Raw genomic sequence first — 18,673 nt, 5'->3', positions numbered from 1 at the left:
ATAAAATTAATTTTAAAAAAAATTTTTTTAAAGAGTCTAGTATGGTGTCACCGCCTGCCCCGCAAATGCAAGGACCCGAGTTCAATCCCCGGTTACAAAAAAAAATAAAGAGTCTAGTAAAGGCTATCAACCTTAGGTATACATTTCATTCCCTAGATCAGAGCTTTTCAAAATTTGTATGCATATAAATCACCTAAGGATGGTTGGGATTCTTCTGGAAGAGTGTGGCTTCTCTGAATTTACAATAATATGGACTCATGGATATTTATTATATTCTTTAAGCTATAATCCAAAATTATTGTTATTTTCTTGCTCAAGTTATTCTAGCTTAAACACTGGAAGCTCTTTGAAGTTGGCTCCTGTCTTCTCTTTTCTTTTTTAGCACTTTCTTACTTTCTGGCTCTAAAAGAACTTTCCAACTCACTCATTTCATGTTTTCAATGCTTCAGCCTTAGACTGGGAGTCTGGCTCCTCTTATTAGAGAACAGTAATTAAAAAACAAGATTTCAGCCCTGGACACACTGCTGCTAGAATATCATTCTTTTAAATTCCTCTCAGCAGCTAAAGCTAGGCAACATATGTACAAAATGAGCCCCGTATCTGTGGGCTCCACATCCCTGGGTTATACCAACCATGAATTAAAAATGTAAAAAAAAAGTTGTCCCTGTACTGAATATGTATGAACATTTTTTCTTGTATTTGCTCCCTAAACAACACAGTATAACATCTATTTACATAGCATTGATATTGTATTAGGTATTATAATAAGTAATCTAGAGATGATTTAAAGTATGCAGGAATAAATAAGAACCAAGATACATCATGTAAAGGTACAAGATCCCAATGATGAATGTAACTGTACTGTATACCTAAAATGTACCAATAAAGTTAATGGAAAAATAATAATAAAGCATGCAGGAAGATTTTCTGAGTTTATCTATAAACATTATGCCACTTTATGTAAGGGACTTGAGCATTCTTGGACTTTGGTAGCCAAGGAGATAACCTGGAAACAATCCCCTGGATACATACTAACCCACCCTTGACTGCAGTTATGACATTCATTCATAGTGCAATTAGTTTCATTTGTCACAATTGGCATTCTGTCCTGGGATATCCTAATATCCTTCTTATAAAGGTTTAACAATTGAACAGTTATGTGACCACCACTGAAACACCATATAAAACCATCCCATCACCCTAAAATCCTCCTGTGTAGCCATTCTCCCCTTCATACCACATTTTCCTACTACTACTCAGGATTAAGAAAGATAAATTTGAGTCACTTGTAGGAAAACAGGTGCATCCTGAGATCATAATGCTGAATAAAATAAACCAGACACAGAAGATTATATCATGTTTTCTCTTTTATTAGAGACTCAAAACATAAATAATTGAAAGAGCAAAATAAAAAGATATTAGGAAACAAGGAGGTAGACTTTACGGAGATGGGAAGGGGATATGAGGTGGTGAGAGAATGGGAGGGGAAAAGGAAGTAAAAATGATTATGATATCAAATGTATATATACCAATTCCCCAAGATTATTCTAATTTTTATATACTGTTTTTATTTTTTTTTGGTACTGGGGATTGAACTTGGGTCCTTGTGCTTGCGAAGCAGGCGGCGAAACCACTGAGCTAAATCTCCCGCCCTATATATTGTTAATTACATATTTTTAAAATAGAATTTCACATACACACACACAAAATATGGTATGGATCCATTGCAGTGCTAATAAAAAGAGCTCCAGACAAGATTAAAAATAATAATCACATTATACTCTTATTTCAGTTATTTTAGGAATAAATATATATGTTCGTATTCATTCCTAAAAGCATACAGAAATTTTCTGGAGACACAAAAGAAATTGCTAACAGTGGTGATGTCCCTGGGAGAATTTTTAAGTGGTTTTAGTTGGAACAATCACTCACTATTCATTGTATACACTATGTAGCATTTGAAAATTTTAACATGAGAATATATTATTGGTAATAAATAATGATTTAAAAATTATTTTAGTTCATTAATATATTTATTGTCCTGTATTATCTAGAAATTCAGATACTGATTTAAGCATTCTCCAATAGTATCAAAATCTGAGAAACTCATAAGTAAATGTTTTAAATGAAATATATCCTAAAACTAAAACAGCTGGGCTTGGTGGCACATGCCTGTAATCCCAGTATTCTAGGAGACTAAGTCAGGAGGAAAACAGGTTTGAGCCCAGCCTGGCCAATGTAGTAACTAGTGAGATCTTGTCTCAAAATAAAAAAATAAAATCAGCTTTGGGGATCTCAGTGGGAAGGCCCTGTGTTTAATCTCCATCACTGCAACAAACAAACAAACAAATAAACAAAAAACCTAGATCTATATTTTATTATCATGAATCTATAATAAGCAGATAACAAAATAAAGCACTTTTGTAAGAAAAATGACTAAGTTTTTCCTTGTAAAGCCTACTTCAAAAAAATCTATGTGAACAATAACATGGATATGATTTATCCCTAATACAGTCTATTAAATTGCACTAGTATATTTGTTAAAGAGTAGATTTTTCTGAGGTGAGTTAATATATATCGAACATGAAGTTCAAATTTTCCCTCCAAAACCAGATGAGACAAGTATCAGAAGAAACTGTGACAAATCATTTATTACTTACACTTTTAGTACTTAATATTCTTACAAAACAGAATTCACTTCCCAAGTTACAACTTGGTTTTATATTATCTAGTTGTGGATGAGAAAGATGCTGCTTATCTTGAAAATGATTTTCTGTCTAGCACAAAGGCTTAATTTTCTATATAAACTGTCACTCATCTCTGTTACTGATAGTGAGGTAAAAAAACCATTTTCATACGTTTCTCAGTTCTATTTTCTTTTACCTGCTATCAGCTTCTCTGTATCAGGTAGATGTGTGAACTGTCTTTTGTATTCCTCATTCCTGTCTTTATAGTTGGAACTTGAAATCTGCAACATTAAAAAGATTAAATTTCTATTTAATTATAATGTCTTAGACAATAAACCTAAAATGGAATTGAAAACCATATGATTTGTATACAATATTTTGTATATTCTTACAAAAAAACCACATAAACATTTCAAAAAACACCAAAAAGAAAAAGGTGGGAAATCCTCTCTGCAAAACCAGATGTGTAGCTGGAAAAAAAAAACTGTTAAAAACAATCATCTCAAATAACTGAAAATTGGGGATGAATCCACACCCTCGTGGACCAGATGATCCATGCTCCCTGTGCACTGGCCCCTGACTAACTCCACACCCTGGCCATGGCCACCCACCAATTCTAAGCCAGCTCTGCATTTTATGTCCCCTCAGCATGGGACAGCAGAAGTGCTGACCAATGAACTGACCTGACAGTGGAAGAGGCCAATGCACAAGGACAGAAGGTAAGCCTAGAGGGTTGGCAGATCCAGGAAGAAATTATGGACCTGCCCAGCAGCACTAGCCTCAAGAAAAGACCATGGTCAATGTACACTGCAAAAATTGGGTGGAGTTTTATTCCAAAAGTGACACCATGGCAAGCTATAGCTGGAGAAGAAACCCAATGCAGCATTTGCCATACTGCCAAAGTGTTTAATCAGACATGTGGGGAAGGGATTTATTGTTTAAGTCTGAGCTATAAAACAACAATAATAAAATTCACTTTAGAGTTTCCAGTGTTATGCTACATCAGTGACTGAGTTACAGACAGCCATGGGAGACAGTCACAGAAAAGGTTTAGGCTAGACATAAACCCATTGAGAAGTTTAAGTTCAGGCCTGGAAGGACACAGACCCCTGAGAAACCAAGCCTGGCAAGTACTAGCCTGGCTAGATCTGAAAGTGCTGGCATTAAGTCTAGCAGATGTCTTGTAGCCCCGCCCCATAGCCTATATCCAGCAGAGAACAGTCGTTTGATTGCTTTCTCCATATAACAATGTGAGCAAGGACACATCTCAGCTCGGATGATTGTCACAGTTTGGGATATACAGCAAGAGTGGCCTCTGTGGCAAGGAGGACCCCTAAAATACCTACAAGGCCATAAAGCTAGACAAAGAAAACTGTGACTTGCTGAATTTCAAAACTTCAGATCATGAAAAGAAATCACATTCAAAAGTACAGAAGAGGGGCTGGGGATTTAGCTCAGTGGTTCTGCCACCTGCCTTGAAAGCACAAGGTCCTGAGTTTGATCTCCGGTACCAAAAGAAAAAAAGTACAGAAGAACTTTTGGAGAGTGAGGGGCTCAAATTTTTTTTCATTGATTTTTGGGGATTTGGGACTTTTTTCTCTTTTCTCCTTTTAACTTTTTTTCCTTTCTTTTAAAATTTATTTTACTGTTTTTTCTTTATTCTTTTTCTCCTTTTTGGCTATTTTTATCTAATACTATCCATTTCCTTTTACTCCTCAGTAGGATGCTTTATCTCATTTCTCTCTCCTCCCCATCTTCCACTGATTAATTTTTCAAATTTTACTTTTCTGATTCTCCAGTTCCCCACCCCTTCTTTTATTTATTTATTTATTTATTTATTTATTTATTTATTTATTTATTTATTATTTTGGTACCAGGGATCGAACTCGGGTCCTTGTGCTTGCGCAGCAGGCGGTAAAACCACTGAGCTAAATCCCCGGCCCTTCTATCTTTACTAGTATAATCATTATGCTTTATAAATCTGTAGTTAATAAATTCTGCTATCACTATCAAATACTGTTTTATTGTTAGTGGATGTACAGTTGTTGCATTTAGCAGATATTTACTGTATGTCAATATTTGGTTTATCTTACTGTTTACACTATAATTACAGATCTTTTTTCTATGGGTAAGGGTACGTTATTGGCTCTTTGGCTATGATAATATCCAGTTTATCTTTGATGCTAGCTATTATTGCGGCAGATTTTATTGCTACTGACAAGGTGGTATCATTATTGCTATTGAGTGGTCTTTCTCTTTATGCCAATATCTGGATTGCCTTTGTGGCCCATTACTGGAGAACTGGGTGCTAAAGCAATTGCACTGCAGCCTCCTCTCCCAAATAGAGATGGTTGGATCTTGGAACAGGGGAAAGGCCTGTAGTTAGCCATGCCCAGAGTGCATCACTGAAAAGCAGACACTAACTACAGAGGTCTCCATACTAAAAAATCTTCCACTATACTCAATCTGCAAACATCAGCACAACAATAAAACAGAAACATGATAAAACAAGGCAAAAACGCCTCCAAAAACTCCCAACTCCCCCTGATCAACCCATGGGGATCAAAGCTGATCAATCCATGGGGCATCAAGGGGGAGAAAATCAAAATACATAGCTGAATTATTCAAAAGAGTAACAGATTATTTTAAAAAGTGATCAATAAGGTACTGTTATGGTTTGGGTCTAGATGTCCCCCCACAGCCTCATGCAGTCATAGGTGGGTTTTTTCAGAAGTAGCTGGATCTAGAGTGTGTGATGCTGGGATTAAGGGTGTATGATCACTAAATTAGTCCACTGACTGGTTTGGCATAGTTCTGGGAACACAAAGGAACAGAAAAGAACTCCTATTGTTGCTTCCTGTTTCTCCTGCTGCCTCCTCCTCCTCTTCCTCCTCCTCCTCCTCCTTCTTCTTCTTCCTCTTCTTCTTCTTTCTTCTTCTTCTTCTCCTTCCTCCTCTTCTTCTTCCTCCTCCTCCTCCTCCTCCTCTTCTTCTTCTTCTTCTTCTTCTTCCTCTTCTTCTTCTTCTTCTTCTTCTGCTGCTGCTGCTGCTGCTGCTGCTTATCTTCTGCTACCTCCTGCCTGCTCTATGATGCCCCTCTGTCATGCCACCCTGCCTTGGAGCCAGCCAATTATGGACTGAAACCTCTAAAAACTGTGAGCCAAAATAAACCTTTCCTTCTTTAACTTTGGATGTCAGGTACTTTGTCTCAGCAACAAGAAAAGTAACTACAACAGGTGCTCAGCAACCTCAAAGAAGATATAACTTTAAACAGGTAATTAACCTAATGAAACAATCTGTGCATTCACAGAGGACAGTAATAAAAATCTAGCTAAAAAAAACAGTACAAAACACAAATCACCAGTTTAGCAAAGAATTAGAATTCATGAAAAGGTAGCAAACAGAAATTCAGGAGATTAAAATTTCTTCCAAAAGCACAGACAGCAGAAGCAATCAATGTGAAGACCGAGAGTCAGAACTACAATTCAGGGCTGATGAACATTATCCACCAACTTCATCTAACTGGCTCTACTATGGTTTAAATGAGTGCCTTCTATAGGTCCATACGTAAAGGCTTGGACCCAGAGTGGTGACATTAGGAGGTACTGGAAACTCCCTTCTGGCTCAACATGCAAGCACTTGCTCCTACACGTGTCCCTACCACTGCCATCTGCTGCCTTAACCAGAGGCCAACTCAATGGGGCTACCCAATCTTGCATTTGAACCTCCAATACTGAATAAAACTTTTCTCTTCATAAAGTTAGCTGTCTGAAGTATTTAGTTGTAATAATGCAAAGCTGACTAATATATACTCCATTCAACAACTGCAGAACACACACTATTTTTAAGAATGTGGAACATTCTTCAGAAGAGATAGTTCCCTAGGCCACAAAACAAGTTCCAATAAACTTGAAAGGAATGAACCACATAAAGTATATCCTCTGTGAATGACAGAATAAAACTAGAGACTATCAACATGAGGACTAGAGTCCAGCTTCAAATCATCTTTATCTTTACACATGGAATATGGAAATCTCAGATATCTTGACAGTTGTACAAAAAATCTCTCTGGAATAAGCCATCACTCAAAGATTCAATGCTTCTAGAAGAAATGATGGGAAATAGAAAATAAAGGTAAGAGACTAAATATACAGTGAAGAGGTCTAACATACAGGTAACTGAAGTCTAAGAACAGAAAGAATGAGGTTGATAAAATATATGAAGCAATAAAATATATTTTTAACATTTTAAGTTTCTATCATTAGAGACAATTTCCTCTTTTCTTGTAGTTCTCCAAAATCTGTTTGTTTGTTTGTTTGTTTCTTGAGATAGGGTCTCAATACATAGTTCAAGGTCTCCTTAAACTCACTATGTAGCCCAGGCTGGCTTCAAATTCACAGTAATCCTCCTGAGTGCTTGAATTATAGCCATGTGCCACTATCCCAGCTTTAAAATAATTTTCAAAAATAATCTTCTTGCTTTAAGTGTCTCCACGCCGCCACCTGCCTCACAAGCACAAGGTTCTGAGTTCGATCCCCAGTACCAAAAAAAAAAAAAAGAAAACTGTCTCTAACATTTGTTCCTATTTAGGCATGTAAATACAATAAAATTCAATATACCATTTAAAAATCCTAACAACTGGCCTCAAATAAAAAATGATATAGAGGGCTGGGGATTTAGCTCAGTGATGCCACTGCCTGCCTTGCAGTGCAAGGTCCTGAGTTCGACTCCCAGTACCAAAAAAAAATGATATGGAAAATCTCAGTGATTCACTATCTGTGGTACACTCTATAGCTTCAAATGTAGATATTTCGGGCCAGGGATTTAGCTTAGTGGTTCCGTCGCCTGCCTTGCAAGTGCAACATCCTGAGTTCAATCCCTGATACAAAAAAAAAGTAGATATTTCAAATGAGTGTTGGTAGTGGATTGCAATAAGAGAAAGTGAAAAATAGCAAATTAAACTGGTACATCAGTCAAAACAGGCAAGATTATCCTACAGTAATAAACAATTCCAAAATCTCAGTGCTTACAACAATAATGGTTTATTTCTCACTAATACTGTGTCCACGGTGGGCTGTCTAAAGAATTAACTCCAGGAGCCAGGGATTTAGCTCGGTGGTTTCGTCGCCTGCTGTGCTAGCTCAAAGACCCGAGTTCGATCCCCAGTACCACAAAAAAAAAAAACTCCTACACTGTAAAGAATTAACTTCAAAATATCACACAGACATTTATGCTAACAGAGATTCCACCATCTGGAGCCAAGAACATACAAAATAGTGTACCAAACCTTAAAGGATTTCACCAGGAAATGACGCACATCATTTTGTTCATATTTCAAAGACCAAAAAAAGTCACGTGGCTAAGCTTACTTCAGGAGTACAGTAAAACACATATCTACCATGGTTCAGAATAAAAAAAGGAAGAATGATTACTCAATTTTATGGGATAAAATGAATCTGCAGTTTTTGCTACTAGACAGATAATGAATCTGTCCAGATAAGTCTCTTCTCTCCAAAGCAATACTCTTTAGTTGCAGAAGAAAACATTCACTCAAAGTTTCACACCAAGAAGGCAATCATTTTAAAAAAGCAAACCATAATTCACATTTCACCCTTTTGCAATGTGCAACTGAGTGCCTTTGGTACACTCACAAAGCTGTGCAATCATCAGTACTGATTCCAGAAAACACTTACTGTGTCAGAAAGAAAGCCAATACCCATAAGCAGTCATTTTCCATTTCCCCCACCCCCAGGTCTTATCAATCACTAATCTTCTGTCTATAGCTTTCTTTATCTAATATTCACCATTTGATTAACATTTGGGTTACTTCCACTTTTGCTTATTATAAATAACCCTGTTATAAATACCCATGTACAAATTTTTGTGCAAACATGTTTAAATATTCTTGGGTATACACCGAACAGTAGAATTGCTAGTTCACATGATAATTCTATGTTTAACATTTTGAGGAATTGTCAAACTCTTTTCCAAATTGTATGTACCATTTTACATTCTCACCAAAAATGTATTAGAGTTCAAATTTTCCACCTTCTCAATAATTAACATCTATCTTTATTATTATAGCCATCTTGGTGTGAAACGGCATCCTATGGTAGTGTGATTTGATGTTGAACATCTTTTCATGTGCCTACTGGCCATTTGTATATCTTTAAAGATATGTCTTTTAAAGTTTTGCTCACTTTTAATTGTGCTATCTTTTTATTATTGAGTTGTAATAGTTCTTTACCTAATACAAGTCTCCTGTCAAATATATTTGATTTGCAGATACAGTATATTCTCATATTATATGAGCTACTTTTATTCATTTTCTTAATGGTCTCCTTGAAGTATAGCCATTTCTAATTTCAATGAAATCCAATTTATCTATTTTTTTCTTTTGCTTCTTGAGATGTTGGTATCTTCTCTAAGGAACTACTGTCTAATCCAAAGGTCATAAAGACTAATACTTAGATTTTCCTCTAAGAGTTTTATAGCTTTAGCTCTTACATATAGCTCTATGTTTTGAGTTAATTTTTATATTTGGTGTGAAGTAGGGGTCCAAATTCATTCTTTCACATGTGTAGATCTCATTATCTCAACATGATTTGATGGGAAAAAAACTATTCTTTCCCCCACTATGTTGCTTTAGCACCCTTCTCAAAAGTCAATGGATCATAAATTTAAGGGTTTATTTCCAGACTCTCAATTCTATTCCATGAAAATCTAATGTTATGCCAATACACACCACCTTGATTTCTAGAGCTTCGTAGTAAGCTTTGAAATTGGGAAGTATGCATCTTCTAACTTCATTTTTTTCAAGATTATTTTGGCAATTCTAGGTCTATGATGCTTCCATATGAACTTAAATTCAGCTTGTCAATTCCCAGAAAAAAGTAAATTTGGGTTTATAGGATGACATTGAATCACTACATAAATTTGAGTAGTACCACCTTCTTCACAATATTAAATCTCTCAATCTATGAAAATTGATGTCTTTCCTCTTATTTATGCCTTTGTTCATGTGCGGGTGCATTTGTGTGTGTGTGTTTGCTGGGACTGAACTTAGGGCCTTTACACAGTCCTTTTTTTTTTCTTTTCTTATTTTGAGACAGGGTCTCTGTAAGTTGGTAAACTATCCAGGCTGGGCTCAAACTTGCAATCCTCCTGACTCAGTCTTGCAGAGTGCTAGATTAAAGGCACACATGTGCCACTACACCCAGCTTTATTTACAACTTCAACAAGATCTCCTTCAATGTAGTTTTGTAGTTTTCAGTATATGTAGTCTCGCTTATGTGGAGTTTCACTTTCCATGGTTTGTTATCTATAATCAAAAGGGTCTGAAAATATTAACTGAAAAATTCCAGAAATTAGTAATTCATAAATGTTAATAATTTCTACAATGTACATTGGTATAGTTGTTAATTTATTATTGGTTATTTCTTTATTGCCCTTAGTTTTAGAAATTAGATTTTATCATAGATATATACGTAGAGGAAAAAACACGGTATACAGCATCTGGTACTATCCACATCTTCAGGCATTCACTGGGGATCTTGGAACCTATCCTCTGAGGATAAGGGGACTTCTGTAAAAATATTATACATCTTTTGTTAAATTCATTCCTATTTTATTATCTTGATGCTACTACCAATGTATTTTGTTTTTATTATAATTATTAACATAGATTAATTGGTTACCTGTATAAATTAATGGGTTTCATTGTAACATTTCCATACATGCACATATCATGCAATAATCATTTCTACCCTCTCTCTTAATTTCAGTTTGGTGTTAGTATAGAAAATTACAATTAATTGTGATTTTAGAATCAGAGTAATACTGGATACAGAGTATGATTTGCCTCCTTTTCTGCTTTTTTGGAAGAGTTATTGAAGGATCTGTGTTAATTCTACATTTGACAGAATACTCTGGTGAAACCATCTGGTCCTAAGCTTTTCTTTGAAAAGTTTTTAGTTATGGTTTTGGTTTTGGTGTTTTAAGCATTTTTGGTATTGTTTATTTGGGGTTCTCCCCACCAATTCAATTTTTTTTGGACAGGGTCTCACTATGAAGCCGGGCTGTCCATGTCCAACTATCCCCCAAAGTGAATCTCTTTCCTTGTCATAGGTAAAATTTTTCTAATGCATCCATGTTCTCTAAGGTATTTAAAATTTATGAGGTTAACAAAATTTTAAAACCTGATACTATCAACTATCAACATTGGTTATATGCCCAGCCATGTCTCAACAAATTTAAAAGAATTAAAATCATCAGTATGTGTTTTATGTCCATAATAGAATCAGACTAAAAATCAATAACAAAGAAGAGTATGAAATGTTCATAGTCATAGACTTGGAAACTAAACAATACATTTCTAGGTAATCCATGAGTGAAAGAGAAAGACCTGTGGGAAAACATACACACACACACACACACACACACACACACACGCACACACACTGAACTCAATGATAATGAAAATATAATATATCTAAATTTGTGGAATACACCTAACACTGAGAGAGAACCTTATAACACTAAATGCTCACATTAGGTAAAAAAAAAGTTGGTTTTTTTTTTTTCTTTGGTACCGGGGATCAAACTCTGGTCCTTGTGCTTGTGCGGCAGGCGGCGAAACGACTGAGCTAAATCCCTAGCCCTTTTTTTTTTTTGGTACCAAGGATAGAACTCTCGGGACCTTGCTCTTTCGAGGCAGGCGGCAGCATCACTGAGCTAAATGAAAAAAAAAAAGCCAGGGCAAGAGGAGTCTGAACAAATAATCTAAGTGCCCAGCTTGAGAATTTAGAAGAGGAATAAAACTCAAAGGAAACAAAAATAAGAAAATAATAAAGATAAGAGCAGAAATCAGTGGAAACACAAAAACAATTTAAAATAAGAAAAACGATCTGATTTTGTTTTGTTTTTGGTACCCGGGATCGAACTTGGGACCTTGTGCTTGCAAGGCAGGCACCAGAACCACTGAGCTAAACCCCCAGCCCAAGAATCTGACTTTGTTAAAAAAAAATCAATATAATTGAAAACCTCCATCATGACTGACAGAGAAAGAATACAAATTACTCATATTAGGAAAAAAAAACTGAGGCTAGCAAAGACCTTACAGACCTCAAAAGGAAATAAGGGAAAACACGTAGAACTGTATACACATACATCTGACAACTTAGAAGAAATGGACTGATTCCTCAAAAAACAAACTATCACAACTCATTCAACATGAAATAGTTAATTTGAATAGACTCATGACCACTAAGAAAATTAATTCACAAATTAAAATTTCTCAAGAAAGGTATCTCCAGGCCTAGATGTTTTCATTGGAGAATTTTATAAGTCATTTAAAAATCAACTCTAGTCCTGCATGATCTTTTCCAAAAAACAGAATAGGAAGGAGTACATGTCAATTCATTTTATGAGGCAGGTATTACCCTTATATCAAAACCAGGTAGGGCTGGGATTTAGCTCAGTGGCACCTCACCTGCCTAGCAAGCGCAAGGTCCTGAGTTCTATCCTCGGTAACAAAAGCAAAAACAACAACAACAAAAATCAGATAAAGACATTACCAAAACAGAAAGAAAATTACTGAACAATATTCCTCATGAATATAGATATAAAAATCCTTAAAATATTAACAAACATAAGCTACCAATACACAAAGAGAATTATACAGCAAGAACAATTGGATTTTATTCTAGGAATCCAAGGCCAGGTCAATATTTTTAAAAAATCGTGTAACTCATAATATTAACATGCTAAAAAAGAAAAAAATTACATGATAATATCATTTGATATAGAAATAATATTTGACAGAATTCATTGTCCATTTGTGTTTTTTAAAACTACCAACAAAATAGGAATACAGGGAATTTCCTCAACTTGATAAGAACATCTACAAAATACCTACAGTTTTAAAAATACCTTAATGGTGAAGGACTTATTCCACCCAAAGTCAAGGAAAAGGCCAAGAGTGTCTATTCCCAACATGCTGCTGGAAGTTCTAGACAGTACATTAGGGTAAAAGAAAGGGAAGGGAGGCATATGTTGGACATGGGGAGTGCACATCTATAATCCCAGCTCCTGGGGAGGTTAAGGCGGAAGAGTCACAAGCCCAAGACCTTCACTCTGAGCTACATACCTAGCCTTTTTTTTTTTTTTCAGACAGGGTCTCACTGAGGTGCTAAACTGCCAAGGCTGGGCTGTAATTTGTGATTATCCTGCCTCAGCAAGCCAGAATGCTGGGATTACAGGCATGTGCTACTATGTCTCTCTCCATTTATCATATTCTTAATTCCATCTCTTAAGTCTTTAATGTCACATGGCTTTTATATCTTTACCTGGTAGGAGGGTCTAATATGCTATTTATTGAATTTCCTTATGTTCACTCAAATACCAAAACTTCATGAGCAACAGATTATAATCATGTATTCTCAGAAGAAAGTCACCCCACCCCACCCCAAGCCCTGTTTTAGACAAGCTTCCCAGTCTTCAAACTGTAGAGGTGGACATTTTTTCCTTGTTAACATTTCACAGAGGGTATAACTCTCAAGAGCCATGGCTTCTAAAGAATTAGCAGTTCCAGTTCATGTAAGTCCCAGGCATCTCCTATCATCTCCTGTGTGGCCAATAAAGGGTAAGGTTAGCAAACTCCTCAGAGCCACTTCAGCATTAGCTCATTGCTTACAACTCTAATAAAATGAGTTCACTACTCTTTTCCAGTGCTTAGATATTTCCCTTGCTATTTTGTGATCCCCAGACAAGCTAAGTACTTTGAACAGAAGAGCATTTCAGCTAAAGAGCCTCCTCTTCCTACTGCCAGAAGTGCTGCTTCCCATTCCTTTATAATTAACCTAAAATGTTAAAAGATATCTAAGTTTATCAAACAATATCTAATAGCTATACTTAAGATCTTTTTAAGATAAAATGTTTTTTAATCCAACATAAAGTTTAAAAATTACTTAATTTTTAAAAAATTACTTATCAAAGTAAAACTTGGAGATAGCCTTTATAAGCTTTAATTAGCTCCAGATGTGATTGGATAGAGAACAACATAATCATGGGAAATCTCTTCTGCAAAGTTACCAAAGTATATTATAAACACACTAATTAATACTCTTGGGCTTTTAAAAAAATTTTACAGTACAACATTAATGTTACAACTTACCCTTAAATCAGGTTTATGGCAAGTTTATCTCCCATTCATAAGTAGAAAAACTTACCTATGAATAATATGACTACAATCATCCTATAAGGCTATCAATGATAAAGGTTCTGAGTCAAGGTTCTGATTTCTTATACAATTTTTAAAACTGCACTATGATCTAGAAGAATGGAAACAAAGTCTTTGTAAATGGGGAAGGGTGGAGGGGGTGAAGGGAGGGCAGAGGAATGGGGTAAAAATAAGAATCAAGATACATCATGTAAAGGTACAAGATTCCAATGATGAATGTAACTGTATTGTATACCTAAAATGTACCAATAAACTTGATTTAAAAAAAGATTTATTGGATGAATAAAAAAAGAAAGTCTAAATATTTTCCAATTTTTCCAGTCTAATAATTTTCCATATTATTATTTATATAATGATTCAAAATCTAGATTTTTTATTCTTAAAATACTTAAGAATGAAGATAAAAGATATAATTAATTTGAATTCTAAACTACTTTAAAATTCTCCTACTCCATTTTCTTTTCTTCTATTTTTTTCCCCTAAAACAATGATGAGTGATCTGAGATTCATATCTTCTTTATTCTATGTATATTTGTCAAGATTTTCAAATACACAATTATTCAAAGAAAAACTAGACTGCTAAACAAATTTAACTTTAGTCAAACAATTCAGAAAACTATAAATTTCTCCCCTTTTAAAATAAAAATTCCAAAAAAATAAAAAAATAAAAATAATAATAATAATAAAAAATACAAATTTCAACTAATCAACTAATAAGGAAGTAAGTATACACATGACAAATATTTTTATTTTTATTAAGTTTATTGGTACATTTTAGGCATACATTATGATCACATTCATCATTGGAAATTTGTACCTTTACATGATATATCTTGATTCTTCTTTTTTCCCCATTCCTCTTCCCTCTTTTCAACCCTCAACCTCTCCCTATTTACAAGTGACTTTGTTTCCGTTTTTTCCTTCTTTTCTCATCATTTTTTCTTTCCCTTCTTTCCTTTCCCCTGTTCCCCCTCCCTACTTTCCCTTCCCCTTTGGACCTTTTCTTCTTATTTCACATTATCTATTATATATTTTGGTCCTCATTTACACTTTCTGTTTCTCACACCAGAGAAACTATTCAGTATTTACCCATGTGTGTCCTATTTGTTTCACTTAAGAGTATTGCCTTAGGGGCTGGGGATTTAGCTCAGTGGTTCTGCCACCTGCCTTGAAAGAGCAAGGTCCTGAGTTCGATCCCTGGTACCAAAAAAAAGAGTCTTGCCTCAGTGTGCATCCATTTAGCTATAAATGCTCTAGTTTAACATTTTTTTTTATGGCTGGGTAGTACTCCCTTTTAGAAAAAAACACATTTTCTGTATCCAGTCTCCAGCTGATGGGCAATTGGGCCGTTTCCATGTTTTAGCTATTACGAACTGTGCTGCTATGAACATGGGTGCACACATATCACTGTGGTATGATTTTTTTAATTCTTTTGGGAAGATACCCAGCAGGGGAATAGCTGGGTCAAATGGGACCTCTAGTACTAGTTCTTTGAGGTATCTCCATACTGATTTCCACAGTGCTTGCACCAGTCTACACTCCCACCAATGGTAGAGAAGGATTCCATTCTCCCCACAGCCCTGCCAGCATTTGTTATTGGTTGATTTCATGATAGCTGCCATTCTTTCTGGAGTGAAGTGGAATCTCAGCGTTGTTTTCATTTGCATCTCTCGAATGACCAATGATGTTGAACATTTTCTCTTATGTTTATTTGCTGTTTCCACTTCTTTATCTGAGAAATGTCTGTTCATTTCAGATGCCCGTTTTTGAATTGGGTCTTTAAATTTGGGAGGTCTCACTTTTTCAAGTTCTTCATATATTCTAGATAGTAGACCTTTGTCTGAGGTATAGCAGGTGAAAATTTCTTCCCATATTGTGGGTTGTCTCTTCACACTGTTGGTGGTTTCTCTTGCTGTAAAGAAGCTTTTTAATGAGAGATCCCACTTTTGGGTTCTTTGTCCTAGTTCACAGGCAACTGAGGTTTTGTTCATAAAATCTTTTCCTCCATCAATGTCTTCAAGAGTTCTACTTAACCTCTGTTCCAGCTTGTTCAGCATTTCTGTTTTAATATTCAGATCTTTGATCCATTTTGATTTTAGTTTAGTGCATGGTGAGAGATTTGGGTCTAGTTCTAATTTTTGGCAAGTTAAAACACAGTTTTTCCAGCATTATTTATTAAAGAGGCTTTCTTTCCTCCAGTGAGGGCATTTGGCTCCTTTGTCAAAGATGAGGTGGCTGAGTATGTCAGGAGTTGTTTCTGCATCTTCTAATCTGTTCCACTGATCCTCGCGTCTGTTTCTTTGCCAGTACCATGCTGTTTTTATCACAGTAGCTTTGTAGTATAGTTTCAAGTTGGGGATTGTGATACCTCCTGCCTTGTCTTTGTTGCCTAGAATTGCTTTTGCTATTCTAGGTCTCTTCTGGTTCCAAATGAATTTTTGGATTGTTTTCTCATGTTCTGTGAAATGCTGTTGGGATTTCAATCAGGATTGCATTGAATCTATACAGCAGTTTTGGAAGTATGGCATTTTCACTTTATTGGTTCTTCCTACCCAAGAACAAGGGATGTCTTTCCATTTTTCTGATATCCTCTTAGATCTCTTTTTTTAGAGTGCTGTAGTTTTCAGAGTAGAGGTCTTTTACTTCCTTTGTTAGATTGATTCCTAGGTATTTCATTTTTGGGGTGCTACTGTGAAAGGAATTGTTTCCTCTCTCAGTGAGTCTCTAGTTCCTCTCTCAGTGAGTCTGTTGTTTGTGTACAAGAAGGTATTGACATGACAAATATTTTTAAAAGGGAACATAATGAAATACCAAAGTACAAAAGAATACTTAATAATAAATACTTTATCCAAAGGACTATTACTTCTATCATAATATCCAACAAGTATATCTTCTTCTAACTACACACAACTGAAATTCTCAAAAGCCTTTTCTATTCCCAATACTTTCTAACTCTGTATCACTAAGAGAAGCTGCACTAAATAACTGTACCCGTCACAGATCTGTCTGCTTTTCCTCTAGGATCTTACTATACCTGGAATATGTCATTATTTTAGTCAGGGAGAAAGAAAGTTTTTTGTTTTGAGATTTTTTTTTCTTTTGTTTTATATTTTTACTAACAGTTAAAGAGCAAAAGCATAAGTATTTATTTGCCATTAACTTAATTTTCAATTTCATTTATTCAATTCACATATTTTTATTGTTTTGAGTTTAAAATTTCCCATATTCTAGGATTAAATATTTTAACTCCTAAATAAAAATTAAAATAATTAAAATTCCTATCTCTATATACAGGATTGAAACAGGAAATCTGAAGCTGTTGATCTCATTATCAGTAACTGTGAAAATTTAATCATACTCCCTTAAAGTCATACAATCAGAAAGACACAGCAAGTGATTTTGACAGACTCAAGACAGTAGTGTTGTCATACTGTGAACCAAGCTCTAATTTACATGTGACAAAACTCAGGTAAGACAGGTTATATGACACTAAAGATCACCACACAGTAAAATAAGCAGAGTCAGAGCAGCACTATTCAGATAGTTCCAATTTCCAATTTGTTCAATTATATCATCACCTGCTAAATTCACAACTGTGAAACAATGGATTTAACTAGGCCAGACTATGAGTTATTCTATACTAGTGAATTTTCCAGATTCTGGAGCTTAACTCTTTAAATGCCTAAACCAAAAGTATTCAAGTTAGGAAAATCTCTTCCTTTTGGTAAAACCCTTCCTAAAGATGTGCCAGTAGAGTGGGCTGGTCCTCTGGTCCCTGCTCCATAGTAATGCTGTGCAACCAAAAGTCAGAGCCCAAAAATGTGAATGTGTTAGAGAAGATGGAGCAGGACTTAGGGGAATGTATCACTCAGCCACTAGAGAAATTAACACAGAAAAGGATATCACAGCCCATACCAAGAAGGAATGTGACAAGTATAACCAGCAGGTCCATTGTGAGGAGGAACTTTGATGGTTACGTGACATATGAAAGCAGACACTCCGTCAAATTCTGTCCAGGTTAAGTGCCCATTCTTCTGTTCAAATCTGGTTAAAAGCATGGATTAGCCAGGTGTAGTGGCACGCACCTGCAGTCCCAGCACTCTGGGAGGCTGAAGCAGGAGAATCAAATTTGAACCCAGTCTGGGCAATTAGTGACTTAATGGAGGTCTCAGGTTCAATCCCCAGTGCCAAAAATAAAACAATCAGAACAAAAAACAAACACAAAAAAATCAGAGATATTTACCAAAAAAGAAAATAGCCTTCCTAAAATGAGAAGGCACAACTCCAGGCTCCTTGGATACTCCAGTGAAATGTCTCTGACATTCTTAATCTTTGTTTAAATACCAGATAATGGGGCAGGGGATTTAGCTCAGTGGTTCTGCTGCCTGCCTCCTAAGTACAGTGTCCTGAGTTCAATCCCCAGTTCCAAAAAAAAAAAAAAAACAACAGATCATGTGCCTTATGAATACAGGATCTGTTATGTTACTAGCTTCCTTATGTTAATGGGGGATTCTTTAGTAACTGTCATCTTACTGTATATATTCACTTCCTACTTTATTGCCAAAATGAAAAAAATATCAAGTTGGTGAAGTGATAGAAGCACAGTTTTAAAATGGCAATGAAAAGATTCATTATTTACTTTCCAGACTTCTTAAACATCATTTCTACCAGTTATAGTACGTCATGCATCATAACAATGTTTGGTCAATGGAGATCCATACAATTAATGGAGCTGAAATATTCCCCTC

General features: G+C 35.5%; 1 protein-coding gene across 1 annotated transcript in view; it reads right to left on the bottom strand.

Moving 5' to 3' along the window:
* Gramd1c (GRAM domain containing 1C) overlaps window positions 1-18,673 on the bottom strand; it is a 105,987-nt gene that overhangs the window by 75,311 nt on the left and 12,003 nt on the right. Inside the window, exon 3 of the mRNA XM_087215756.1 lies at window positions 2,884-2,968. Coding sequence (XP_087071882.1) covers window positions 2,884-2,968 — 85 coding nt within the window. The remainder of the gene's footprint in view (window positions 1-2,883; window positions 2,969-18,673) is intronic.

Source organism: Heterocephalus glaber, unplaced genomic scaffold (genome assembly GCF_053883595.1).
Source record: "Heterocephalus glaber isolate CG9 unplaced genomic scaffold, H.glaber_assembly_v1.0 deba00000122, whole genome shotgun sequence".
NCBI lineage: Eukaryota > Metazoa > Chordata > Mammalia > Rodentia > Bathyergidae > Heterocephalus > Heterocephalus glaber.
Note: the sequence above shows the minus strand (reverse complement) of the source record. Positions and strands in the feature narration are given on the sequence as shown.